The following is a 27,397-nucleotide window of genomic DNA, read 5'->3' on the forward strand; positions in this document are numbered from 1 at the left end:
AATTTTTCTAATGATTTAAATGCAAGTTTATTCAAAGTATGAAACAATTTTTCTTTTAGAGTCTTAAGAGATGTTAAGCCATATGTTGTTTAACTGAGCACACCTCAGTCCTGAAAAAATGTTCTCATTGTAAATTCTAGTCTTCCGTTAACTTTTAATGTTTACAAAGTCGTTTTTAATTTCTCTAGTTTCCCTCGAAATAATAATCCGAAAACTTATTATGAGCTGTACTATAAATAACGTATAAAATACGAAAAAGGCTTACCTTAAGAGCGTTAAAGAGTGAAAATTGTGAATTTGCTTTTCGCAAACTTTGAGCATAATTCTCTATGGATATAATCCACTGATTTTATAGCCATTATATCGAGAATATCGAAAATATTTTTGAGATTTCATTATTCTTTGAGGTATTTTTATTAATTTACTTTTGTTTCTTATTAAGTATATCTTTAAGTTGCTTTAATTAGCGATAAAAATAATGAAGTTGTAAAACTTCTCATATGGATATTCCAGTTGTTAAACTTTCCAACGTTTTATGGAGGAAAATTATTATATGAGAAAGAGAGAGAGAAAAAAAAAAAAAAAAGGCATTGCGCTAAAAACGTTTGTAGCAAAAATGTTAAAATTTTGTGTCCCGTAAATATGTAACAATTGAGTATTAGTAGATACATTTATGTAGCAATTTCATGTCAATAGATGGCAGCACAAGCTCAAACTTTCACTTCTTCAGTGCAGTGGTTTTATTATTTATTACATACTCCAGTATTAGGCACATTATGGAAAGGGTGGGATGCCCCTTGGAGACTTTTTAACGGAAACTGGCTCGTACCCATGTTACACATGGGGAAATACCGAGAAAACACAGATGCAGTCCGCCGTTCGCTGGGACTCGGACCGAACAACGTAATGTCCACCACCGACTGACTGTTCCATCAATCGGTGGGCCTTAACGTAGTGATTGTCAACTTTTTTCCAACTTATGCAATCCTTTTCACCATTGCTAGAAGATAATTCTTTCCCTTTCTAAAACTAAAAAATACCGTATACCATCTATTTAGATTTATATTATTTTCTAATGTGTTTTATAAATTAAACAACAGATGGTATAGAAAATATTGGTAAATGCCAAATTTGAGTAAAGTAGTTTTTTATATTCATAAACTTGGGGGCGGAGGGAAAATTCCCTCTTATTAAAAACTCCTGGTTTAGTGTAAATGTAATTCTGTGTGCAGTGTACGTAGTAAAAGTTCTGAACTACATCTTATTCTCATATGGTTATTTCATTTTTAAATTTAATGATTATTTGAAATTAATTTTTAAATTTATCTTTTTTTTTTTTTTTTTTTAAAGTTTTTTGTAAATGTCTTATAAACTTTTGGGTTTGAAATTTCTGACACCTAACTGTCACTCTGAGACAAAGGCTGCTGCCAGATCTACTTAACAGTTTCTTAGATTATTATATTAAAAAAAAAAAATACTTTCAGATGTATTGCAAATTACTCATGCTTATTTACTTAAAACAGTTATATACCCAGCGGCCGAAGGTAAAGTCGCTGAACCTGGTAGTTCTTTCCGAGGCTCGAATCCCACGAACGGGCTGGCTGCATGGGCGTTTTCGTGGTTCTCCCCATGTGCAACGTGTGTGCGAGGCAAATAGCCTCTTAGGCAGATATGTTGATGGTGTAGAATGTATAACTACTGCATTTCGTAGATGTTAATCCGTAATGAAAAGCAAAATAGGCAGCCAAGGTAGTTTAAATATTCATCTTTATTTTAGTTTATATTTGTGGCCACAATTCACTTTACACTGTAATCGAGCCTATTCAAGAACATTTACATTTTTAATACTGTTGCTATTAGGAAGAGAGCAGTGAGACAGCATCTTAGCGAGAATAGAGGACCAAAGCTTTTTGGTTACGGAGTAACTTTGCAAATTAATTGTAATTACTTCCACATCATAATTAAGAGAAACGAATTAAATGAGATTAAGCATTAGCTAAAGAGACAAGAAAGAGAACAGTTACGGGTTTGATATAGGAGCAGAGGCAGAAGCAAAAGTGCGCAATTCCAATATGGCAGCATATTAAGAGAAAAGTTTAAGTAACAAATTAGCTACATCATAGCCTCTGCCTGTCTTCCTATGAACACACTATTTCGCTGTGCTCTCTTCTTATCACAACAGTATCAAAAATGTAATATTTTAATGTGTAAATTTTAATGTGTAATATTTTAATGTGTGTGTTTAATTTTTAAAATGTATATATTTTGGAAATAGGCACGATTAGAATGCCAAGTGAATGCGGCCACAAATGTCATTGAAATAGAATTGAATATTTAATCTTACTCGGCTGGCAAGTTTCCTACTCATTACGGATTCAAAATATTAACACTCTGCGCAATTAGAGTTCTGCCTCTTCAATATGTATCTATGTTCTAAGCTAAGCTACGTAGTATGCCATTTTTTCTCGTTTTCATCTCATACATATATATGCATAAATACACGCACACACATATATATCTATATATATGCATTTTAAACTTTCTTTCGTTTTATTTACTTCATAAAAAGGGCTCACAACCTGTGAATTATTCGACCTTAGAATGATTATGTGAAGGACATCTAAGTGGTGTTTGAAATCACGTGACCCAAAAAACTGAAAAAATTTAAATTTTAGCGTCATGTAAACACCGTAAAATCAATAATACCACTTCCTGATTTATATTTATTAAATATAATAGTTAATATTCTTACAAGCATATAAATAAGACACATATGTTTATTATAATAAAACTTAACTTCATCTATAATTTTGTAGCGTATTAAATAAAAATATATAAAATATGATTTATACGTTTTACATTTTAGTTTGAATACGCCACTTCAAAAGCGCTAAAGTAAACAATAAAGTTGGGTAACCAATGTTTTATATAGTTATGATATTTTATCAGTTTTTAATAATATATTTCAGTTCAAATGCATTTAAATACTAAAATATGTTTGAATATGTGCAGATCCAGACCCATAATTCAGACAAACGCCAGCTTAAAGATTAACCCAGAAAAAATAAGCTTAGATGAGAAAAGTACAACAAGCTGCAAATTACACGATGGCATGATAGTATCTTGGTATGTGAACCTTACTTATATTGTCTATGTAATTAGCAGGATTAGTAATTTAGCAATAATTTTATAATTTTCAATAGAAAAAGAAAATAATCAAACGTAAAACTTTGTTACATTCCGGAATATTTTCTATATTTTTATTTTTGTAGATTATACCCTGATTTTAGGCAAAGATAAATGCTTAAATTAAAACAATATTATCTAATTACTAGTAAACCCGCTAAACTTGCTCTGACCCGCTAAAAATCTAATTTTTTTTTCTGGAAAATAGGCAAAGGAAGAACCTTTAACTAATTTGTCTTCTAATATATTTTTAGCGTCGTTGTTTCATTCTGTTTGGAATATACCGGTATCGGTGTACAGCCTGCAATAGGTATGTTATTTATTATTAGTCAAGCATTTTCATGGATTTTTATAAGTTTCATAAGTTATCGATAAAATACAGGGTGCGGCAGGGAAACTACCTTATTTTAGAAATGAATAATACAAATAGTATAAGCGATATCAGTTTAATTTTTTTCTAACTTATAGAGAGACACTTAATATAATAATAAAAATAACATCATAAAGTGGCTTTCGTTCTGTTCAATGCACTAAGATAGTCGAGTTTTGAAGTTTCTTTCCACTTTTACCAGCATATCAACGGGTATGTTGTCGATAGCAACTTGAATATTGTTCTTCAGTTGAGCCAGGGTCTTTGGACGTTAGAGATTTCAAATAGCTTCACAAAATGAAATCACACGGGGATAAATCAGGCGAGCGCGCTGACCACTGACAATCGCTTCGTAAGGAGATATGCGTCCAGGAAAATGTTCTAAAAAAGTCATGGTCCAATGATGCCTATTTTGGACAATGCACACCAAACAGTCACACGTTCTGTATGGAAGGGTTTCTCATGAAATTCTTGGGGATTCGTGTCAGTCCATTATCGCATATTTTGCTTATACATGCTGCAACCGGAAAGATGAAAATGAGCTTCATTGCTAAAGAACACAAGGGCATCATGAGGCGTATTGTCAAGAACGGCTTTGCATGCATTGTTTCGTGAAAGAAAATCACGTGGATTAAGGTTTTGCAGCACTACCAATTTATATGGATGCAAATGCAGTACGTTGAAAAGTACGACTCCACGGAGAACGCGTCCTCCTCTCTCGTTTCATTATCAGTACTAAACCTAAATGGCATAAAACTTTAGATACCGCTCTTTTCAATGAGCGCCACCCCACCTTTCTCGGAATAAATGTCGCTAGATGGCGCGCGTTTCAAATAAGGAAGTTTTCCTGCCGCACCCTGTAGTATTGTTTTATCCTTGAATAAAGAAAAAATTTTTGAGACAACATTTTCTGTATTAATTTAATAATCATGTTAGTCTTTGAATTAAGGAATAAGATAATGTTCATTTAATTTAATAAAAGTTAACTGAATATACTGAAAGATATAAACGCTATTGTCTGATGTTTAAACATTAATGATAATTGGTTTGTTTAATTGTTGCTAAGTTAAAACGAAATATTTGTTTCATGTTTTCCATTTTATCTTGTAAAAGGATTGTTTAAAAATAAATGCAAAAGATTTAGAATGAAATAAAATATTTTATAAATTTCTAGATTAAGTGCCTGATTAGCTGAAATTTAAGAAATTTAATTGAAAGGTAATCAAACCTGCGCTTGCTTATTGAATTTAAATAATGCCAATAAAGCTTCTCATTTTCATTTTCTTCATATTTTCAGAACTCTGCAGTTTAAATGTGCTTCTAATAATTCAAGCGATTAAAATTATTTTTGAAGAAAAAAATAAAATTTATAGAAATTTAATAAAGATTTGCAATAAACATAATGTTTTTAACATTTACGTAAAAACATATTTCTGCAGTTTTTATTTAATGATTATTACAAAGTGTTCGCAAAATATAAACAAATTTTATCATAATTATTGGCATCTAATTTTAGAATCTGATAGGTTGGTATTTGAAGGTGATTTACGTATTTGTCGAAAAAAATTAAACTATTTTTAACTGTGCTTTAATTATACATTTTACCTCTACAGGTTTCGTTTATCGTATGAGACTGGATACCGCAAACCAAGCTTCAAGAGTTTTTTTCTTGACTGATGAAAATCAAAATGAACAAAATGTTTCAGTCAATCTTAGGAAAGATTCCAAATATTGCAAGAGCATTTATGTTTACTTACAGGTACTTTATGAGTTTCACATTCTGATGTTAGATCTAAAATCCTTTCATAATAATCCTGAATTCCTTTGAAAGATTCGTGACATTTCTAACTGTTCTCAATATTTTTTTTTCAGAATTGCTTTGATTCGTTTTAATTGCGTCTTTTACAGCAGTTTTTCCCTTTTTACTTCCTTGTACGAAGAAAAAAGGAAGTATTGTAATCGCGAAAAGTTTCAGGCAGCATATTTCAACGAAAATATCCATTTGGACCGCTATCGAATGCAATTTAACGATGTTTTTGCGTGATATCTGTACGTAAGGATAGAATAAAATACTCTTTTCCTTCAAAAAAATTATAAAACTGCTTTAAAATTAATTCTGAAGAGAATTTTTCGTGGCGTCTGTACGAACGTATGTACGTACGTACGTACGTTCGCATAACTCAAAAACGAGTAGCCTCAGAGCGCTGAAATTTTGTATATAGGACTGCTATAACATGTAGATGTGCACCTCGTATTTTGGTTGCAATCGGCCGCACCAAACGTATGCAAATATATTTATATATATATCCACTCTATTACCCGGCTCAGTGATCTCGGTTTCTTTACTCTTATATGTTTGTAAATTGTACATTTTTTGCTTTAAAAATGATTGAATTATGTTGTTTCTATCTTCCGGTTAAGGATTTTATGCCTTTAGTAAATCTGTGTGCAATAGTTTTAGAATTATCAGCAATTTTAAAGTTGTTTAATTGCCGCTAAGCCTGTTTTTAATGGCGGCCATTGATGTTTACATTTGAAACAGGAGACTAGTGGATTTGTTGCCAATCTAGAGAAACTTAGCTTCACAACAACAAAGATAACGCATTCATTTATTATTGCCAATTAAATCATGCTTAATTCTTTCTGGAATTTTTCCGAGGAAATAAGCGTTTGAGATTTACTTCGTAATTTTTAATATAGATATTTTGAGTTTTTATGTATTTTTGCCTTCTCGCGAAGTGAGAACTGAATTAATTAAATGAGAAATACTCAATCGTCTGTGAAAAACTGTTTCTTTTTTGTTTTGTTTGCTTAATTTCTTTTATACATAGTTCTAGCTTTATTATAGTATTTGAATAGAACATGTGGCAACGATTAGATAATTCTTTAAATGATATACATTTTGTGCATTCTGAGTTATATTATGAATGAAATATAATACTGTTAAGTAAACCTAGCGCCAGAGTGTCGCTATGATAAACAAAGGGAATTTTAAAGAATGCATTTTTTCTATTGTGGTTTATGCGCTGTCGGTGAAGTAGGTTTAATTCAATCTAATAAGTTTAAATAAAATGCAAGAAAAAATGCGTATAATTTAATATTCCGTACAAGGAAGTCATGTGGTGTACACATCAGATTTTTTTCCTTTAATAACACATAGGCTTTGTTTTTCTGATTGTAATTTAAAATGCAGTTAGCTAAAACTCCGATTATTAAGTTTTTGAACCATTATATAGCTGACTGATTTATGAGTAACAGAATTTTTGATTAATTTATTTGGACGAATAATAATCAATATTTGGACGAATAATTTATAAAACTTAACTATTTTATAAATTTTTCACATTAAATGCTTAATAAATTTAAATAGAATTTCAGTATATTTAGTAAATTTCCAAATATTGCTTACTAATTTCATTAGGAACGTTTGCTATGTATTTGATACATATGTAAGATAAAAAAATATGTAAATCAGCTTTATGATTTAATTTAGCAATAGACTTTTAATTCCTCATTTCTAATTTGGGTGTTTCCTCTCTGTATTCTAAAAATAGCAATAACTTTTCTGAACTGCATCGTTTCTAGATCAATCTATGTCACATGGCTTGCGCAAACCTGATGCCGTAGCTAATTCGAAATCTGAACTCAAAATTTCGAGAACTGAAACTTTTCTCTTAGTAAGCAACCTAAACCTTTCCGTCCTGAGCCTTTCCACACTGGAGAATTACGAGGTTTTGCTTCTACCTCTGTTGCCGCTAAGCCGCTAAATCGCTCTTTTTCTATCGCAACAGTATCAAAATGTAAATATTCTGGAAAATAGGCACGAAAATAGTGCCAACTAAATTGTGGCTACAAATGTCAATTGAAATAAAAATGGATATTTAATCTTACTCGGCTGCCATATTTCCTCTTCAATATGGACCTACGTTCTACGCCATTAGCATTGCTAAGTCTTTATCTCCTTTGATAAATGTAGTTAGAATTCTATTCAAATTAAGTAACTTATAAGCATATTTAAAAACTGAATCTTGAAAAATACTTTTAAATAAAAACATCAAAAATGAATCTTAAATAAAGTAAAAATTAAAACTTTTAAAAAGGGAAAACTAAAATTAAAAATGTAATCAGTAAACCAAGTAATTATCGTCTAACCAAGTAATTATTGACTAGAAATTAGTTGGCCTTTCAAGGGAAACAAACCACCTTCCAATCCGTTAACAATAATTAATAAATGCGAAGGTGTTTCGTCTTTTTCTCAAGAATTGCTCGTATTATGTCAAAAACGTCATTTAGTAAGATGAGTTTAAGCTAAGTAAGTAGAGTTCAAGTGAGAAGAATTGAAGTAAAGTGAGATGAATTAATTAAATTGTTTACTAGTAGATTTTACTAGATTTTAATAAGCTAAAAATTAGTTTCATATTTTGTGTTTATTCATTTAAACAAAATCTTGTTTTACTTTTAGAATAATGTAAGGGATAAATTAACTCCCATTACTGTCGAAGTTACTTATACACTCTATGATCCTTATCCTGAGGTACTGGACTTAAAGCCAATTTTGAACCAGTATCTTTCCAATAACATAACCAGGCAGGTTTGTATATTTACGTTCATTAATATTTTAAAACCTTTTTTTTTTTGTAATATGGTAGATAAAGATTTATGCTTTATATTTTAACGAAGAATATGAACCGTTATCATAAAAGTCCGTATGTGATCTTTATTTTCTCAACCGTTGGTGGTAAGCATAAACTTCCAAATACAAAAATATTTCAAAGGACGTAAATATTCATGGTTTAGCATTTTAAAATTTCAAAATCAGTTTTATAAAAAATTACGAAATCTAATTTTTGTACGGTTATTTGGTCTTATATTTAGGAACTTTTGCACTTTTAAATGATAAAACCCACATGGTTGACTCCCATGCAACAAAAATTGACCAAGATATTTATTTTAAAGTTTTAGGATACTAGAAAAAATTCGGGGTATTTTTCAAATGGCATACAATAATATTGTTTTGCGATTTAATAATGTGTAACATTCTTTAATTCGTAAAGAATTTTCAGAGAAATAATGGCTAGATTTTTTTAAATGCTAAAAATGTATTTTTAATATTCTCAGCATTTTTATTACTTTAGAATCACAATAACCGTATAAAAAATTCCTTAAACTGGAATATTATGCTTTTTTAAAATTTTTGCATGTAAATTTTACTGTTTGGCTGTGTGTCAATACTGATGTTTGCCACTGTTTTCTAGACATTGATGTCTATAAAATTCTGTGAATAAGATCCCCGCTTTGAAAAAAATTATATAGTGCAAACGTTTTCAGGATATTCAGCATTACAGTGCTTGTCATTTAATCTGTTAATATCAAAAACGTTTTCTAAACACGTATTTAATTTCTATTCGCTCAAAAATTCAAAAATTGGCTTTTCAGTTTCTGTATGCCCCCTGAGTATGATTTCAAACTTTAAATCTAAACATCTCTGCCATTTGTTTTCCTTCGGGGTGTGAAAAAGAAGAACATTGGTTACAGTGCACATTGTTATAACACATTGCTTATACATCAAAATATAAGTAGGATATTTCAGTTTGAAATCTTTTTTCGTGAAGGAAAACATATAGGCTGACTGTTAAGCATTCTATGCAAAGAAAATAGACACATGGTGAAATAGTTGTTAAAGAGTGAAAACTTAGAGTATTTACTTCAGTTAGAATTATCCAGTGACTAGTAGTTATAAAAAAATATAAAGGTATGTAATTATTCTTACAGTTGAAAACTTTCTCCTGCTGTGTAATTTAAATATTATTCTAGCATTGGTGAATGTTAGGATATCTTTAAATGCATTTTCCCTAAGGGACTATGATTCAGCATTCTACATAAGTTTTGGTAAATTTTATAATACTATATTTTTAGCTACACAAAAAATAATCATGAAACGAATATTTCATATTAAAATCTACTAAGAAAATCTCCACACCGATATCAAAGCATTCATAAATGAGTAAAGCAATAATTCATGATATGAAACATGGAAATCATATTTGAAGTGTGTATAATGTGTATCATAGTCCGAGATTTATTTGTAGTTTCTATCCACATAAAAATGGAAACTTTTGAGTTAGTTTGGGATTCGTTACAAATTTTCAGAATCCAAATGTCTATTTGAGTGAAATGTAAAATACTATACATCTATGAAATATTTAACAATTCCTCCTATTTATTAGATAAATATCCAGAAGAACTGCGGAAAGGATAATATCTGCATTCCAGACTTAAAAGTACAAGTTGTGCCGTAAGTTTTGCATATTTCAATTACTTTCCCTAAAATGTATTAATGTATTGCGTAATTTGGTTCTTAATTTCAGCTTGCAATTACGTATGAAAGATTTTTTTATCAGTTTATAAAAAGAAGGAATTTTTATGAAGAGCGTTTCTACGATTTCGGCGGGAGAAAAAATAATAACGAAAGCTTTTGACACAATCCTACTTGATTGCCTGATTACATATTTTAACAGCCAGTCTTGTTTTAAGATGTAGATAAAAGCAACTAAAAAGCGTTAACTTTTGGTGCAAGTGTCCTTTGGTCTAAAACTGAGATAAATCTTGCACCTTTAAGATGATCTGTTTCTGGATAATAATAATGACCTATAAATACTGAACAGCAGAATGAAATATTCTGAACTGAAATTCTGTATATGTTTGTATATTGCATATATTATCTTCATTAATTGCAGAGTATTTAATAATTTAAAGAATTCCACTGAACTGATAAAATCCACCTTTGAGACGACGGCAATCTCCCGAGCAAACTTTGAGCATGGGTTTCATTCGTAACACATTGTAGAGAAAGGAATCAGGTAAATTTAAAGGCAGATTTTAGCATTTAACAGAATATCTGATAGAGAAGGCAAATAAAAAAAGAAAGAAAAGAAATTGACTGCATGCTCTCTGTTCCAAGCGCCTGCTAGGGTTTTGTGCGTTGACTTAATATCCCTTTCGTAGCTCGGCATTTTTTTCCCCCAAAAAGATCTATTATGAAATGTAAATAAAATAATAAAATATATGTAAAATGTAAATATAATAAAATATAAAATCGTAGACAAGATGATAAACAATTTGTGTTTCGTGAGAGAAATGTTAGGCAAGGACAAAATTCGAAATCAAATTCATAAGCATACATTCACTTGTACAAAATGCGGAGAATCAATTTGTCTATTTAATATTCAATATTGGTCAATGCCAGAGCCTCAATTTTGTTATCAAAATTCACAAAACCGTACAAACATTCAACGACGGCATTCAACAAGCAACTGAGCCGGAACCACCTACCAGACGAGAATGCGCGAGAGTGAGGATACACAGCCACTCACTGTGCATGCGTACAACGTATGACATCACCTAAATTCTTTTAATCACTCACATGTGGCTGAACCTTAATTCCAAATCCTAAACTTCATTTTGTATTTTGTTATTAACATCTTTATCTATCAAGCAAAACATAATCCAATTCTGAACCCGAAAACCCAAAAAAGTTTCCTTAACCCAAAACACCTTCGCGCCGACTGTCACGTCTACGTGCCAGCAACGAACACACTTACTTCCCGGCCGACACGCAGGCGTGCCAGAGCATTTTCCCGTTCTCTACCGACTGTCACGTATTTGTGCCAGTGTCCTGGAACGTTTTCAAACTATAATTTCTGCCACAAGATGGCACTGTATGTCCATATGGTTTCAGATACATGTACATTAGACCTTCTACTCGAAATGAGAGAAGCATGACTCACATACACGTGTTTTTGATTATATAAACAAAAGGGGAAATAAATGTTTCCGAACGGCGTGATTTATGACGTCTTTTTAAATCGCACTTTATTCGCACGTGGTAGTTGTTTATTTAAGTAGAGAAGTTTTATTTGCGCTAAAGCGTTGGGTATTTCGGTTTGCAGTTCAGTTTTTAGAAAATAATTAGATCTTGTTAGACGTGAATTCTTTCTGTTTTTACCGTTGCAATGTCGAAGCGTCGAAAATGTTTAACGGAGCATGAAGTAGCAGAAATGATGCAAAATATTTCAGATATTGATTCTGAAATTCTGATATTCTGATATTGATTCTGAAAGATTAACTGAAAGACATTTTCCAAAACTTTGTTCAGAAGAGACTGATAAGAAAATGAGACGACGATGCTTCGTTTGTTCACATTCCCGGAAAAATCCTCCAAAACGGCAAATGAGTTATTACGATTGCAAGGAATGTAACGTAGGACTGTGTGTAGATCCCTGTTTTCAAATTTTTCATACGAAAAGAGAATTTTAAGTAATATACTTAGTTTTCAGATGTATAATGTCAAAAGTCATGAAATGGTGAGTAATGAAAATAAAATGTGTAAAATATGCTTTTAAACAAGAAATAAGGTAATTAAAGTATATAGTATAAAAATATCTATAAAGCATAAGCCGTTTAAATACTCTATAGAGCATTATTAAACAATGCGTTGATACTTCGGAAATTTCATGGATTTAGGCTTAGTAGCAAAAAAGCCCCCGGCCCTGGACAGACGCTCGCGTAAGACACTGCCGGCCTCCGCGGTAAGCGCGCGTTTGCGCTACCCGGCTCTAATCGGTTAACTCCAAAAGCGTCATAATTTTTCCTTCCCATAGACCACCATGGAGGAACGAAAGTCCATGTAAAAAAGCAAAAAATAAATAAATAAAATGATAGAAATAAAAGTAGCCAAAGGAAAATAATCGGAAAGAGTTCAAATTTTAACGATCGTCCAAAAGGAATTGTTAAGATTCTTTAAGCAATTGCCGAGCTCGCAGTCTGCCAGTCTGCTGTTGCACTCACTCCTGCTAGCTTTATTATTAAGCACCGTTTTCTTCGCCATGTACAATTCAAGAGTATAATTGCGAAAAGTTTAAAAGCAGCATAACAGTATATGTTTAAAATTCCCAGTACAACGTTAAGTGTTGGCGTATGATATTCTGTTTTGTTACAGTTTTTCTGGTTTTATCATATTAATGTTCAGATTTCTAAGTAAAATGGCTTGCAAAACTTTTTTTGCGTCTTTTTTTATTATTAAAGTTTTGTATATTAACTTTATTTATCAAATAACACGTTCTTCGCACTGAAGCCACATAAAATTCAATTCAACAGCAAAATCTCAAAATATTTTCAAACAGCACATCTTTCGAATTTCTGACAGACAGGTCGCGCACTGGAGATAAAAATACCTTAATTCAGTAGAATGTTGCCACTGCTAGCTTTCAAATCGTTGAGAATGTTTAAAGTTTTACATAATTTGAAATAAAAGAATGAAAAAAATTCTGAAAGCTTTCAGATTCTACAGGATGTCCAAACCGGCGTTTTTTCTTTCATTTACAGACACATATACATTTCGACAGCATTTGGGCTAATGACATACTGTGTTATAAATATTTAAAAACAGCATATCTTTAGAATTTCTGATAGACAGTCTGGCGCACTGGAGGTAAAAATGTTTTAGGCCCTACAATGTTGCCACTGCTCACTTTAAAATTGCTAAGTTTTATAATAAAAAATTCTTCACAAAATATGAAACAAGCAATAAAATAAATTCAAAATTCCAACTTTGGGCTTCCAGGGACTCATATTCGGATGGGGGATTATGCTTATTCAAAATTTGATGAATCTAGGTACCGTTGTGATTTCACATTGTGAGAAAAATACATAGATTCCTGTAGAATCTTCATTATTTAGTTTCTTAAAATATAATATAGGGGGAGATAATATTTGGTGGCAACAATTTGAATAGTGATTCAACGCAAAATGCCGTTTTGAGACAAACAGCCTTTCTGTGCTAACGCCCATTTGTGCTAATAAAAGTCGAAATTCAAAATTTGAGCTTCCAGGAGCACATGGTAGGGTGGAGAACAACGTTATTCAAAATTTGATGGCTCTATGTACCGTCGTTTTTTCACAATGCGAGAAGCATATGTACACACATGCGGATTCTTCATTATTTAATTCCTTTAAAAGTAATAGGGGGCAATAATATCTGGTGGCAATAGTTTCAAAAGTGATTCTCCGTTTACAGTGGACTATGCAAAATCCCGTTTCGACAATAAAAGCCCATTCGGGATTAAAAAAAAGAAAAAGATTTTCTCCTGTTCGTGTCTCAGCTGAAATTTACTCTTTAACGGGGTTATTTAATATTGGTACAGAAAGTGAAAACTTGAAGACTGAATTCAAACTCCACTCTCTTCTATTCTTTTATTGAAATCAGGTTTGTGCTCTGTTTTTCGATAGATTAGACTAATATTTTGTGCCGGGTGTATTTCGATTTCTTTCCATGTACCTTAATATTCATGCACAATCAGTCAAAAAAATGGAATAATTCCATAAATTTTGTATTCTTATCAGATTCAAAACTTACGTTTAATGTCACTTAGTTGTATTTTTCAGGGAGACTGCTTTTCATTCCCTAAATACTTTAACTGCAAATCAAGCTTAAAGTAATACCCAGAGACAGTACTTGAGCTAAAACGCGCTTATTAAATGATAGTGTGCAAATAATTTAAATCTTGTTATTTTGGTAATTTTGAAGACATGTAAATTACATATTAAAACCACATTTTTAAAATTATCTGTAATATTATGATAAAAACTCTGTGGGAAACTTTCTTTGTAAAAGTGTTAATATAAAATTCATATATTTTTACTAAAAGACGAGATGTGAGCCGTCAAACTCTTAAACTTGGCTTATATTGTTAAATATTTAGTTTGAAATTGAGCTCTAGGATATAAAGACATCGTGCATAAGATTTTCCCTTTTATGGAAAAAAGGGATTAATCAATCCAAATACAACCAAGTTTCAGTATATCAAAATTGCAAGAACACGCCCGTCAGCAAACAAATATTAAAAAATCGACTTTGAATCCGTATCAGTTTCAAATATTCACTTCGATATTTACTTTAACTTACCTTCGAATATCTATTTGGGGTACTTTTCCATTTCGCCGGGGCAGACGGCAAAGTCGCCAAAAATGGTACAACCGATGCCAAACGGAATATCCTCGCTGGTAACCATTTACACCTCATTTTCGATACAAGTCGCAGCCATTTCTTATCAGATTGATTGTTTCTTTCAATACTGTTATACAATTACATAAAAGTTTTACCAAATAGTTCAATTTTATGCCCTAAGGCCATTCGTGGTAATTAAGTCAATTAGGATGCAATCACACCGCTCACCCGAAGGCGAAAATATAGAAAAGGAAAATATAGAAAGGGTTAAATTCATCAGTTTTAATGAAAATGCACTAGCGAAGTAAAGCACGGCGGTTTTACATAATTTCTGAGTAAGCTGTTCTTACGAATTGAAATAATTCTTGCATTTAAACTTGTATTCCAAATTAAGATTTAACTTGAAATTAATGTAGATAATTACCGAGAGAATTAGATTTTTGTAGGGTAGTTTACGTGAGACGATATCACTTGGGATCACGTGATATGAACCGGCGAATCAGGATGTTGAACCATGAAAGCATAGTAAATTCTTAATTTAATGTCTTTTTACAAATTTATTGTATTTTTACAAAATTTTAAACTATATTAAAATCTTTATCCCTTCAAAACAAAAAATTCTTAGTTAGTTCATTTGTTAACATTTTTTATGTGTATTCTGTGTGTGTCGCCAATAAAGTCCGCTTGGCGAGATTTGCGCCGGCGTAACGGAAAAGTACCCTATTTTTAAGATTATCATTCCTACTAACGAACGTTCAAGTAATCAAAATTTTAGTGTGTGTTCACAGTATGGCAATTAAGTGATCAGAGTGTATTAAATAACAAACACGTTGCAGAGTTTACTTTGAGCAACTTTCTGCTTTAGTACAAACAGGACACGTAGTTAAAGGCAAGGCTCGTAAAGGTCTGTTTCTAGCACGGCTGTAAAAGCAGAATGTTGCAGTCCCGTTAGCTCTTCCATGACAGGAAAAACATTCCTTTAAAAAGACACTTGAGTTTCGTGAAGCAAAAATAATCGCAAGGAGACGAATCTAGAGAATACGCGGTATGACTAAGTACAGTTACGTATTTTCAGAAGAGAGAGTTTTTATGATGTGGTTATTGACCTGTGAAAGATGGATTAGCGTGGAATACAGCGGTTTCCGAATGAATAACTTAAGTCTGAAAAACATGTGCTTAGTTCTCAGCTATTTAGGCCAGCTACTCAACAAAACGTTGTAAGCTGAAGTATTGTTTTGACATCTCAGCTTGCTAGATAAACCTTAAGTCACTTAATCTAAACAGCTGTATAATTTTCCCATGGTGAATAACGCAAGGAGATAAACGTCACATCTTTAGATTAGATTCCAAGAATACCAAGTGATCGCAACGATAGCTAAAGTGTATTAAATAACAAACACGTTGCAGAACTAAGCGTTTATTTTTATTATTAAATGAAACTAAGCGTTTATTTTTATTACGGATTACTAGTTTAAAAACTAACGCGTTAACAAAACTTTGCTGCTTGTGCCTGAGAATGTAACGATACTTTAAATATTTGCAAATCAAGAGTTGAATTAGATTTTGTAGGCTATTATAATTGGGAACTAGAATTAAATTCCTGCAGACCGTACTAGACAGATAGCGAGTCATTGCTACGTGTTGAACAACTCATAAAATACAAAAGATTTAAATAACCTTTTCATTTTACTCTAAGTTTAAACATTAAGGTCCAGCTTGTGTTACAGATGAAATTTCCACAACATGCGGATAATTTAAATTAACAGAACAGACAATTAAATCGAACATCGATAACGTAGTCTAAGACTACACATTAAATCGAATAAGTTAGTTCATATATTTTGCCGGTGCGTATTTAAAACATCAGCTAGCGGGAATGCTAAAGCCAGAATATCGTTTTTAAATAGAGATGGCGTAAAATACAAACAGCAAGGCGCGATTGTCAGAAGCTCTCTTAACTGGAGATTCAAAACTCTCAGTTTAAACACTTGTAATAATTAGTTAATTAACATAACATACTTTACAAATCGTATAACATAGCTTTTAATTTAAACGGTTCCGCTATTGATCGAGCTGTTAAAGCCCGCTGGTAGATTTTCGCGGAACTCAACCCAGACGAATGAGCTGGCTCCATGGTTTTCCTGATTTTCCCATGTGCAACTTAAAAACGAGCCACTTTTCCTTAGAAAAATCCTCCATGGAGGCATACCTCCCTTAGGCAGAAAGCTTCTATGTGCTTTGCCATATTTAAATAACCCAATTTCTTCTTTTGCTTTCGTCTTCTTTTTCTTGCAGATATGTCTAAAAATACATCTACTTAAGGATGACTGTAAAAATGTGATAAGTTAATAACTCAACAAGTTTTGCAAAAAATTTATAAAAATTAATAAAAGATACAGATTTTAAAAGCAAATCAGAAAATGTCTGCGAATTTTATTTGGATTGAACCTAAATTTCGAATTGTGAAAGAAGGAATCAAGTAAGTTGAACAAAAAAAGAGATAGTAAATATAAAAAAGAGGTATTAGTAAATATATACGTATCCTTACTAATATTATAAATGAGAATATGAGTTTGTTTGTTTGTTACGCTTTCACGCCTTAATTACTTAACCGATCATCATGAAATTTTCAAGAAATATTTTTGATATATTAGAAAAGGTTATAGGCTATAAAATGTATTCGTACGACTTAAATTAGCCGAAATATTAATTAAAAACTACGTTTTTCCTACATTTTTCACTTACTTTGTTGAATTTTTCCCTATTATAGGGATTTGGCTACGCGCCAATTAATTTTTTCACAAATATCTATGGAACGGCGGTTAGTTGAATTTTGAGACACATAATCCCTGATTAAAAAAATTCGTCGCAATCCATCGATAACATTCTCATCTTTGTAGGACGTTAATAAGCTGAAATATTAATTAAAATCTCTGAAAACGCTAATTTGAATGAGACTCAATAGCGACATTAGGGATATTTTTCTTAGGCCTTCCCGTGTGGGTCCAATAAATTGGTGATAAAAATTACAACTTTTGATCTAATTATCCAAATTTCTCGAAATTTAGGAACTTGTGTTGCACTCTGAATAATGGGAACATTGGCGGTAAAACTATTTTATAACTATTTTATATTTTATATAACTTAATTATTTCGAGCTTAATTGCAGATGAAACAATACCCCGCTTGCTATTGTTAACTCTTTGTTGACAGGCTGCAATTCGAAAGCGAAGGACGGAGGTGGTAGCTGGTATCCGGTCGACCGTTGGGTTGGCGAAAAGGTCAAAGTTCACGAAATTACGCGCGGAAAATCATTTAAAAATTAATAACCTGATTTGTAATTAACTTACTTTAAACTATCATCAACATTTCGACTTTTGTGATATATTTAATGTTTTGTTTCGTATTTTTTAAAGATCTATACATTCGTTTTATATATTTCTGTTATTGTTGCTTGAAAATTTGCATTTACATTTTATATTTTTTTACATTTTACTGTGTGCGATAACAACTATTGTTTTATCATTTCAAGACGCTCGAATCTTCTTTATTTTTAAAAATAACCCTTTGGTCAGGCGTAAATACAAAATATCCGCGGCCTATAGGTATTGAAGAAGGGCAGTATTTACTGAAATCTTACGCGGAGTGTATTTTTAAAATTCGCGGGAATTTGAAACTTATTTAAGGACATCAACTCGAGCGAACCCGCGGGTAAAGCTAGATTATAAGTATAGAAAAAAGAGGTATTAGTAAATATATACCATTAACATTGAGGAGTTAAAACTTTGAGAGCTAATTATTCAAAAACTAATCGTGAGATTTCTGCAGAATTTGGCACTTATGCGTAATTTGAGTCGTAGAATCGAAAAAAACATCGGTACGTCATTTCAGAAAAAGTCCGATTTTGTGTTAGATTAACTATGTTAGAATAATGCTATAAATAATCTAATAGATATCCTAAGTCGCGCTTTCGAGACATGAATAACGCAAGTTCAATTTTGCACAATCGGTCCAGTGGAATGCGAGATACAGAACTGTCCTTTTTTAGTTTGTTCAAGGTGTACAATTCCTCGAAAAGTTGTCACACTGCATTATCTATTTACTTCCTTATATTCTCTAAACGACAGATTTTTTTTTCATTACCAGACTTTAGGTACTGAGCATATACAGACCCTTAGGCACTGGTTATTGAGGCATTCACTTCTTTTACGCATTCATTTAACATTGTGTTTATATAGTAGATAGATTGAAGCAAATATCATAATACAAGATATTCATTTTGTTATAATTCTCTTATGAAGTTTTATATGCAGAGAGAAGTTTAGAATAGAGGCTAAAAATTTTTTTGTTGAATGTACGACACAAGCATCTGAAATAAATTTTATTCCAGGGTTAAGCAGAAGGTACTAATTTTGGAAGTTATATGTATACGCAATGTATTCCGTATGCTTAATAATAAATATAGTACTACATTTCGTTGTTATTTATCATATTCTTATTTATGTCTTCCGTCGAATGTCTTTGGCTTTCAGAAACATGCAGCAGTTTTTGATCGGTAGTCAGAAACGGTTAGAATTGAATGTTATTCTCATCAATGCTGGTGAAGATGCTTTCGAATCTATGCTATACGTCATCATGCCTATAGATGTTGATTATGTCAATATTGGTAAAGTTAAACCAATGGTAAGCATATTTTATTATACTTTCGAAACATACTTTGATTCTAGAAGTTTACTGAGTTTTCATACTAAGTTTTTATATAACTATGCATCATAAATTATGTGTAGCTGTTATTTTAGAATATTTCTAGATTTCATTATTTATTCCATAAATAAGATTTTTGAACCGCAAAAAATATTAATTTTAATAATTTAATAACGTCATCACTTACGGGAGACATTTATTTAAATTAAATACTAACTTTTCTTATAATTGCTTATAGTAGGAATAATATATCCATTAAACTGAGTAAATGTTACTAATAGTTGTCTTAATTTAACATTCCAAAGCAGGTATTTGAAAAAAAATTAAACAGTCAATGAAATTGTCATTTCTGATAGATTGTAAAACATTCTTATAATATTATCCGAACACTTCGATAAATTTTGTTTCAAATATATTGTTGAATTTTATTTTTAAAATATGTGAAACTTATAAATTGTACTATAAAAAAGAAATAAAATTCTTTTAGTCTCAAAAGTAATAGATTCAAAAATATTAAAATCCAACTTAAAGATTTCTGATATTTTATTCCTCTAAATCTGAAATAATTGAGTTATGTAATATATGATATATATGTTGAGTGCTTTTGATTTTTTTGCCTTTATTTTTCTTTGATGTCAGTCTTGCCTTTCAGGATATTCCTGTTAGTTGCACTGGAAATGAAATAGGCAATGATGACGAGAAAAGATTAATTTGTGATGTCGGAAATCCTCTGCCAGCAAATACTACCGTACGTACAGGAACCTTTAATTTAGAATTAAAATTAATAATCATGTTATAAAAATTTCTTTTCAGTTATTTATTAAAAAAGGACTAATAAAACATAAATGTGTTGATTTTCTTTCATATGATTGGCAAAATCTCGTTTTATAAAGTGTAAAATTAAAACAGAAAATCATTTTAGTATATCATACTTTACATAATTGAATTTGCCAAAGTCCTACGCATTTCTTTCCGTGATTATATTTTCCTTTCATTTGAAACACCTATATTTAATGCATTAATGTATCATGAAGAGAAGCCATATACAGAAAGTCTTTACATATTTTTAGAAAGATTTTAATAAAGAATTTTAAACAATCAAATGAGCCCACCAGCGGCCAAGCGGTAACGTCGCTGAACACTGGTAGTTCGGTCCGAGGTTCAAATCCCGCGAACGGGCTGGCTGCATTGGTGTTTTCGCGGTTTTCCCCATGTGTAACGTGTATACGAGCCAGTTTCCCTTAGAAAGTCCTCCATGAAGGCATCCCTCCCTTAAGGCAGATAGCCCTCGAGTGCTTTGCCGTAATGTAATAAACCAAATAAACCGAAAAAAATCAAATGTTTTGGAACAAAACTTCCTGGCAGCAGATTACCATTTGCAATGAGAAATAGCTCTTGTTATTTTTAAATTTAGTCTGCTTTCAAAATGTCGCATGTAAACTACCCGTGAATTGAAGGATACGTCTCTGCGCTTTACGAAGAGTTATATTCCTGTTCCGTAATTCAAAAACGTTCTGAAATGCATAGTATTAAAATTTCTAAGCAAAAAATAAGCAATGTTATTAATCGGAAAGGAAAAAAAAAAGGTCAATCATTTTTTCTTCATAGAAGAAGATTCCAAACAAATACACCCAAAAATGTACAGACTTCTTTTAATGTTTATAAAGTTAAATCGTTGGTACCAAGGGAAAACTGCGGACACAAAAATCAACTGTAGTCTTTAAATACATCTGTAGCAGCAATAAATGAAATAGTAAACCAAGATTTACAACTTAAAAAAAAGCTAAAAAACATGTTCACCAGCATCAAGCCGAGGTATATAGCTCAACGCTGAACAATTTGTAAAATCCTTTATGAAAACTATTTAGCAGGAGATGAATAAAAATGCATTGCGACCGTTGACGAAGCGTGGAGTAACTTAAATGACTTCAACAAAAAAAGCCTATTTATTATCGAAAACGAAGAGAAAAAATACACAAACCTTGTTCCGTCAATGCAAAGAATGTTTCAGTATGGGGTTTATAACTATCCTCAGGATTCTCTTGTAACAGGAAATTAAAAATAAGAAGAGTGGGGAAAAATGTTATAATTAACTCAACATACTATCAAGAGAAAGTTTTTCATACGATATTTAAAGACGTTTACGTACGTAAGACGTATGATATTTAAATATTATCTCTTTATTCCACTGGTTTTCAAAGACTGAAACTTCATCAAGACAAAGCAATAAGCCATACTTCCAAAAATACCGTTGCATCCCTTAAAAAAATGTGGACCGTTGCATATATGCCTTTTTAACATAATCCTGTGAAGTCCACTGATCTTTTACCTCCAGAGTATTCTGAGCTCTTTTTTGGCGCAGAACTACCACGATTGGTGAATTCTGAAAAATAATGGTAAGGGAATGGAAATCAATTCCTTAGAAATTTAAGTTCCCAAATTCACAATAACTTTGAAAAGTATACATAAATTAAATTCTGATGTATATTAAAATATGTTCTATGACTCTGATTGAGAGAAATTACTACAGAGTGCTTAAAATTTACCAAGGCGTAATACTTGTATGAAACTCTAATGTAATATCCCATCCTAAGTATATACCTCAGACAAAGAAAAATGAAGATTTTCCAATTACTGATTTTAATTCTTTTGCAGAATAATTTTTAAGGTTAAATATTATGTAAACGTACCTACAAGATATACTTTAAGTTTCAATTTAATATGGTACTGAATGAGTTACCAAGTGAATCAGCAGGAGGACGTGAAGCTTAGATGTGGCATCACTTGTTTTTTAACTTATAATCAAGGTTTGCGATGAGAAAATCATAAATCGGTTGCACATAGAAGGGATTTATCTCTATTCTCGCAAAATTAATAATACCATCATCAAGCATACATTACTGGAATGCAGCATCGATAGAATCTGAGAACTCCAAATAGTGATTTTTTTTAAATGCAAGAAAACAATCCGTGTTTTAAAAAGCTATGCGTTCTATTTTTTTATTTTATCTTTTCTAGTACCTAGCGTAACATATATCATGTTTAATACTGCAAAGTAATATTCTCATAAAACTGACGAAAAGCATGCTTGCTTAATTTTGAACTTTTAAATTTTCAGCTTTCTTTTAAAATTCTGCTGGCCCCATCCAAGTCCTTATCTGCTAGTCATGATTTGCAGTTCTTCTTTGAAGTAAATAGGTGAGTGCTTGAAATTACATAACTTATTTCATTGGAAATTCTTTGCATAATAATTATTTTAACACAATATTATGGCTTATATTTTTATTTCTAGAAGTTCTGCAGGTTTATATTGAAATAATCACGAATTTAGACTTTTCAATATTTAAGAAAAATATGTGTTTGTAACATTGTTATTTCATTACTTTAAAAAGAAACATAAGTGGAAAATGTACAAATGTACTCGTTACGATTATTTTATTTTCTAGTTATATGTTTGAATTTTTCATTTGAAATCCTCAGACTACCTAGTAAACTGAGTTTTAGAGATACTTAGCCGACAACAAAACATTCAAAAAACATTTATGTAGAATATCTCAGTTCAAAATGTCTTGAATATAAATTACACAATGATTCCGATGAAGTTTTTAAATTGGGCGTATCTGTCTGGAAAATAATTTATTTCTCTAATCTAATCCTGGAAATCAAAAGCAAAACTGAATCATGCTATCCATTTTACAAAATTTAGCAGTTTTTTGCATTTATCTGCTAATTGACTAGACTGAAATGCCTGCGATTCAGTCTCTGCAAAAAATATAATTAATAAACAATTTTAAGTAACGAGAGGATATATTATTCAGAGCTAGAAATCGTAGTTTACAAATAACCTAAACCTCAACATTGGTTTGCTCCAATTAGGGACTAAAACGTAATTACAGCCAAATATCAGTATAAAATAAAATATAATAATTTCATGTGATTCTTATATTTCAAATGATCTTTCCTTTCACTGCCGTTCACAGACGATAGCAGCCAACGTTTTCTTCACTTCTAGAAAGTTAAGATGATCACGACTCAGCTTTGTGTAGCCAGCGTCTTTTCAGAGGTACTGAACGCCCAATTTCTTCGCTTTTACAGAGTAAAAATATAGGATGACTGGAGTAGGAAAACACGGTACTTCAGTCATATACCTTACATCCTATATGGTGATTGAAATTTATAACCCGTTTAACATAATAATGTAAAACAAAGTCCTGCCGAAGGTGAGAGAAATGGGCTATTTACATTAGGTAAAATATGAATTGAAGCAAAATGTTTAAATGAAATAAATATTAAGGGAAATAACGAAAATATTCAGGTGAAATAATTTTTAGATTAGCGTCCAATAGTCTAATCTATCTACTGCTGTAATTTTGCTTCAAGAAAATAAAATGAATTTCTTGACTTTTGAAATACTTGCGGGGAGTTCACAAAAATTTCGCATAAATGAAACAAATTTACCCTAATTGCTTTCAGATAGTTGACTTGCGTTCGTTGATTCTATTTTTCTATTTGCAGCACTAATGCAGAAGTGGACAAAACAATGTACGATAATCAGGCTATGATTGAATTACCTGTACGCGTAGAAGTGAATATTACAATTCATGGGTAAGTGATGCAGTTTAAAATATATTGGATCATCCGAAAAGTTCTGCGAAAGGGGTACAAAAACGTAAGAAACTTTATTTGAATCACATAATTACCATTTTATTCTACGACATTTTGCCATCCATCACGCAGTTGAAAAATATCTTTTTTTAAAAAGTCGTTAGGTTTATTCATTAAAAAATTATACAGTGTTTGATTGTCTCCCAATAAGTGAACGCCATGATGCCATTCTTGAAGTGGTGCCATTCAAAGAATTTTGAGGACCCACCAGCAGCCGAGCGGTGAAATCGCTGAAGACTGGTAATTCGGTCCGAGGTTTGAATCCCGCGAACGAGATGGCTGCATGTTTTTTTTTTTTTTCGCCATGTGTAGCGAGTATACGAGCCAATTTCCCTTAGAAAGTCCTCCACTAAAGCATCCCTCAGGCAAATAGATCTAATGTACTTTGTCAAAATTTCAATAAACCAACAAAACCAGAGGAATATGAAGTGATTTGTAGCGATGACAGTTTAAAAGGACAAAGTATAGGGAATATGATGGATGACACAAAACATCTCAGATATACTCAACGAGCTTTTGTCTGACACTGATCGAAACAGGAAGCCTAGCATCGTTTTGATGGCACACACCTCAAAATTTGGTCAGTCTGGGAAAGTGCCCAGAAATGGCCTCGATTTCTGCTTTTAAATTTGATATTTGGGAATAGTATTTTCCCGAATTTTTTATCTAATTTGGTGGTAATCATTTATAATATGCAATTCATTTTTTAGTCCCATCATACGGAAAGCATTACTTTTTCAGCATGCAGCCCCCATCTTGATGTTACTAAAGAAGGCTCATTTGGTTGACCCCATAATCTTTTTCTTGTACCATTATTATATAGTAGCTATTTCACATCTCCAGTAATAAGCCATTTCAAAGAATGAGTTTTTTTTATTTTGTAGCAAAGGATCATGTGCTAAAACTTGAAATCGTGCTCTGTTAAAATATGGGGTACCGATACATCATAGCAGTTTACATACCCAATCTTCTTCAAGTGATACGCATTGTGTACGTTTTGGGATATACTGTATTTTATCGGACGGATCCTGAACTTTATAACTTCGATTTTCAGAGACACCTTGTTTAAATAGATCACTGTTTACAGAAGATGATTGAGAGGGTATCATCTTTAAGGTTGAAATTTGCTCCCTCAGACTTCTCAAACGGCCTTCAAACTGTGATATCAGAAACAGCATTTATTCCATTGTATAGCGCAAAACTTACGAGCAATGTGACTAGCAATTTGTGTTTCATTTTTAAAATAAAAGAGCGCGATATAACTAAAACGAACTTTTGGGATCTCCATGCTTAGCACTGCATTGGAACAAAATTATGCCACACCATAAGTTAGAATCATGCTACGTGATCAGGAAAGACCATATTTATACATCCGCATCCATCAATAGCACTTCTTATGAGCAGTTACAAAAATGATTAAGAGAATTTCGCTTCTAAGAAAAAAGAAGAAAAAGCTTAAATTTGAAAAAAAACGCAGAGCTTTCTGGATGAGCCAGTAGATTCTTATTTTTACTTCAATATGAATTCCTAATAAAAGATGTCCTTTTTTTTTCTAGAATATCGGAACCGCAGATTGTGGCCTTTAATAAATCAGAAACTCTTTCGGCTGAGAAGAGTAGCGAGTCAGAAGCTGGTCCTGAAGTCATCCATGTTTACGCTGTAAGATAAATTTTAAATTTTAATATAATAACTATACCCTAAACATAAAAGTACGTTAAATTGTAATCTTCTCTGCCTATAGTCGTGTGTGTTTAAAACTCAGTGATCACAGATTTCTCTTACTCCGTTAGAATGCATCATCGACACGAAACTTTTGAACCGTTTCACCAAAAATATAGTAGGAAAATGTGGGAAAGAGTATATGGCAAAAATGACATTTCTAGGCTAACTGTGTAAGTATTATAATAGTACATGCGAAAGGCATGATAGACGAAAAAAATTAAATAAGTATGAAACTTAAAAAGAATGAGGTTTTCCAAGAATGTGCTAAGAATATATTTCATCTTCAGTAACGTTTTTAGTTTTTTTAAAATTAAAACTTTCTTAGAGTTAAACGGAGAAACTTTTTAATTATTTCTAAAAGCGTAATGCATTTTTAAGTTAACCCTTCAATGAATGATCAGGAGCAGAAACAAACTTAGAAGTAATGACGAGCAGAATTTGGAGGCGAAGGCAGATTTAAATTTTCAGTTTTATTTTCAGTTACACACAAGTCGGCACATTAAATGTGTCTGTTCCAAGGCTTACATTTTATAACTTTGTAGCAAGAAAGCATTAGCAGCAGACAGACAGTAGTCCCACTAAGGCAAAGCGTAGAAAGCAAGTGCGTAATATTCAGGATGAAATCTTAAGTCAAACAAAGTTAGTTTTGGTTCTCAAAGCATTTTGATTGGATAGTTAATATTTGCTGTAAAATTATTATTGGCTGATTGAGTTTTAGTTCAATTTACATCATCAAAATTACGTAAGAGTCATATGACAGATATTTCTCGAAATGACGCAGTGCAAATAGATGTTGCTATTTTTAGAATAGAGAAGGGGAATTAATTTACGCTGCGAAACATAGTCTTTATTTTTCTTACATATATATATAACTTATATTCTTAAACAAAACATCACTGTTAAACAATGAAAGAAGTATCTTATAAATGTCGTTCTATTGAACAGAAGTGTTATGGTCTATTATATTATAATTTAAAAGTATTGCAGTTTTTCTATGTGCCCCAAAATCAGTATAGCAAGTAAAACTATCAGTTCAACGGAATTATGATTGATTATAACTAATCACAGTTATTGAGTATGAAAAATTACTTAACAGTTTTCTCGCAGGTGGGAAATCGAGGACCGAGTATGATCCGAGAAGCTGAAGTGGATATATTGTGGCCGACTTATACATTACATGAACGACCTCTGCTTTATTTGATGGATCAACCAGAAATACAGGGCAAAGGAAAATGTGAGGAAGTACCTGGTGTCAACCCTCTAAATTTAAAGGTAAATTTAAAAGCTTATTTCTGTATTTTACATTAATAAATTTTATATATGAATTAAGAATATAATTTACGAATTAAAATAATAAAAGCTAATGTTATAAATCAGGATTCTATTAGATGCAACAACACTTAACGCTCATAATTTTTTAAACTTCCTTTTGTATTATGAATGCTTTAATCATAGAGAAACTGTTTTGGCTTTGCTCTTGAATATTTATTGTGTCCACAAAAGTCCTTTCGGGCTATTTATTTTTGCAACCGTTGGTCGTAGACATATATTTGTAATTACAAAAATGTTTGAAATGACTTGAACATTCATATTTGGGCCTTTTAAATTTAAAAAAGTTAATTTTGTAAAAATTCCATAATCTAACTTTCATAGGATTTTCCAATCCATAGGTATATATAGAAAAACTTTATACTCATTTTAAAAGATAAAATACAAAAAGTTTACAACATAAATTGACTATGATT

The 27,397-nt window shown here is 31.6% G+C and overlaps 1 protein-coding gene across 1 annotated transcript in view; it reads left to right on the forward strand.

The window, feature by feature from the left end:
• The window catches only part of LOC118186562 (integrin alpha-PS2-like), a 155,264-nt gene that overhangs the window by 101,822 nt on the left and 26,045 nt on the right, over positions 1-27,397 (forward strand). The window contains exons 15-25 of the mRNA XM_035356669.2: positions 3,013-3,126; positions 3,441-3,496; positions 5,170-5,315; positions 8,019-8,147; positions 9,784-9,851; positions 19,094-19,244; positions 19,918-20,013; positions 22,384-22,463; positions 23,781-23,870; positions 25,487-25,589; positions 26,760-26,924. Coding sequence (XP_035212560.2) covers positions 3,013-3,126; positions 3,441-3,496; positions 5,170-5,315; positions 8,019-8,147; positions 9,784-9,851; positions 19,094-19,244; positions 19,918-20,013; positions 22,384-22,463; positions 23,781-23,870; positions 25,487-25,589; positions 26,760-26,924 — 1,198 coding nt within the window. The remainder of the gene's footprint in view (positions 1-3,012; positions 3,127-3,440; positions 3,497-5,169; positions 5,316-8,018; positions 8,148-9,783; positions 9,852-19,093; positions 19,245-19,917; positions 20,014-22,383; positions 22,464-23,780; positions 23,871-25,486; positions 25,590-26,759; positions 26,925-27,397) is intronic.

Source organism: Stegodyphus dumicola, chromosome 6 (assembly GCF_044657685.1).
Source record: "Stegodyphus dumicola isolate Sdum_Otavi_A_Nest chromosome 6, ASM4465768v1".
Taxonomy (NCBI): Eukaryota; Metazoa; Arthropoda; class Arachnida; order Araneae; family Eresidae; genus Stegodyphus; species Stegodyphus dumicola.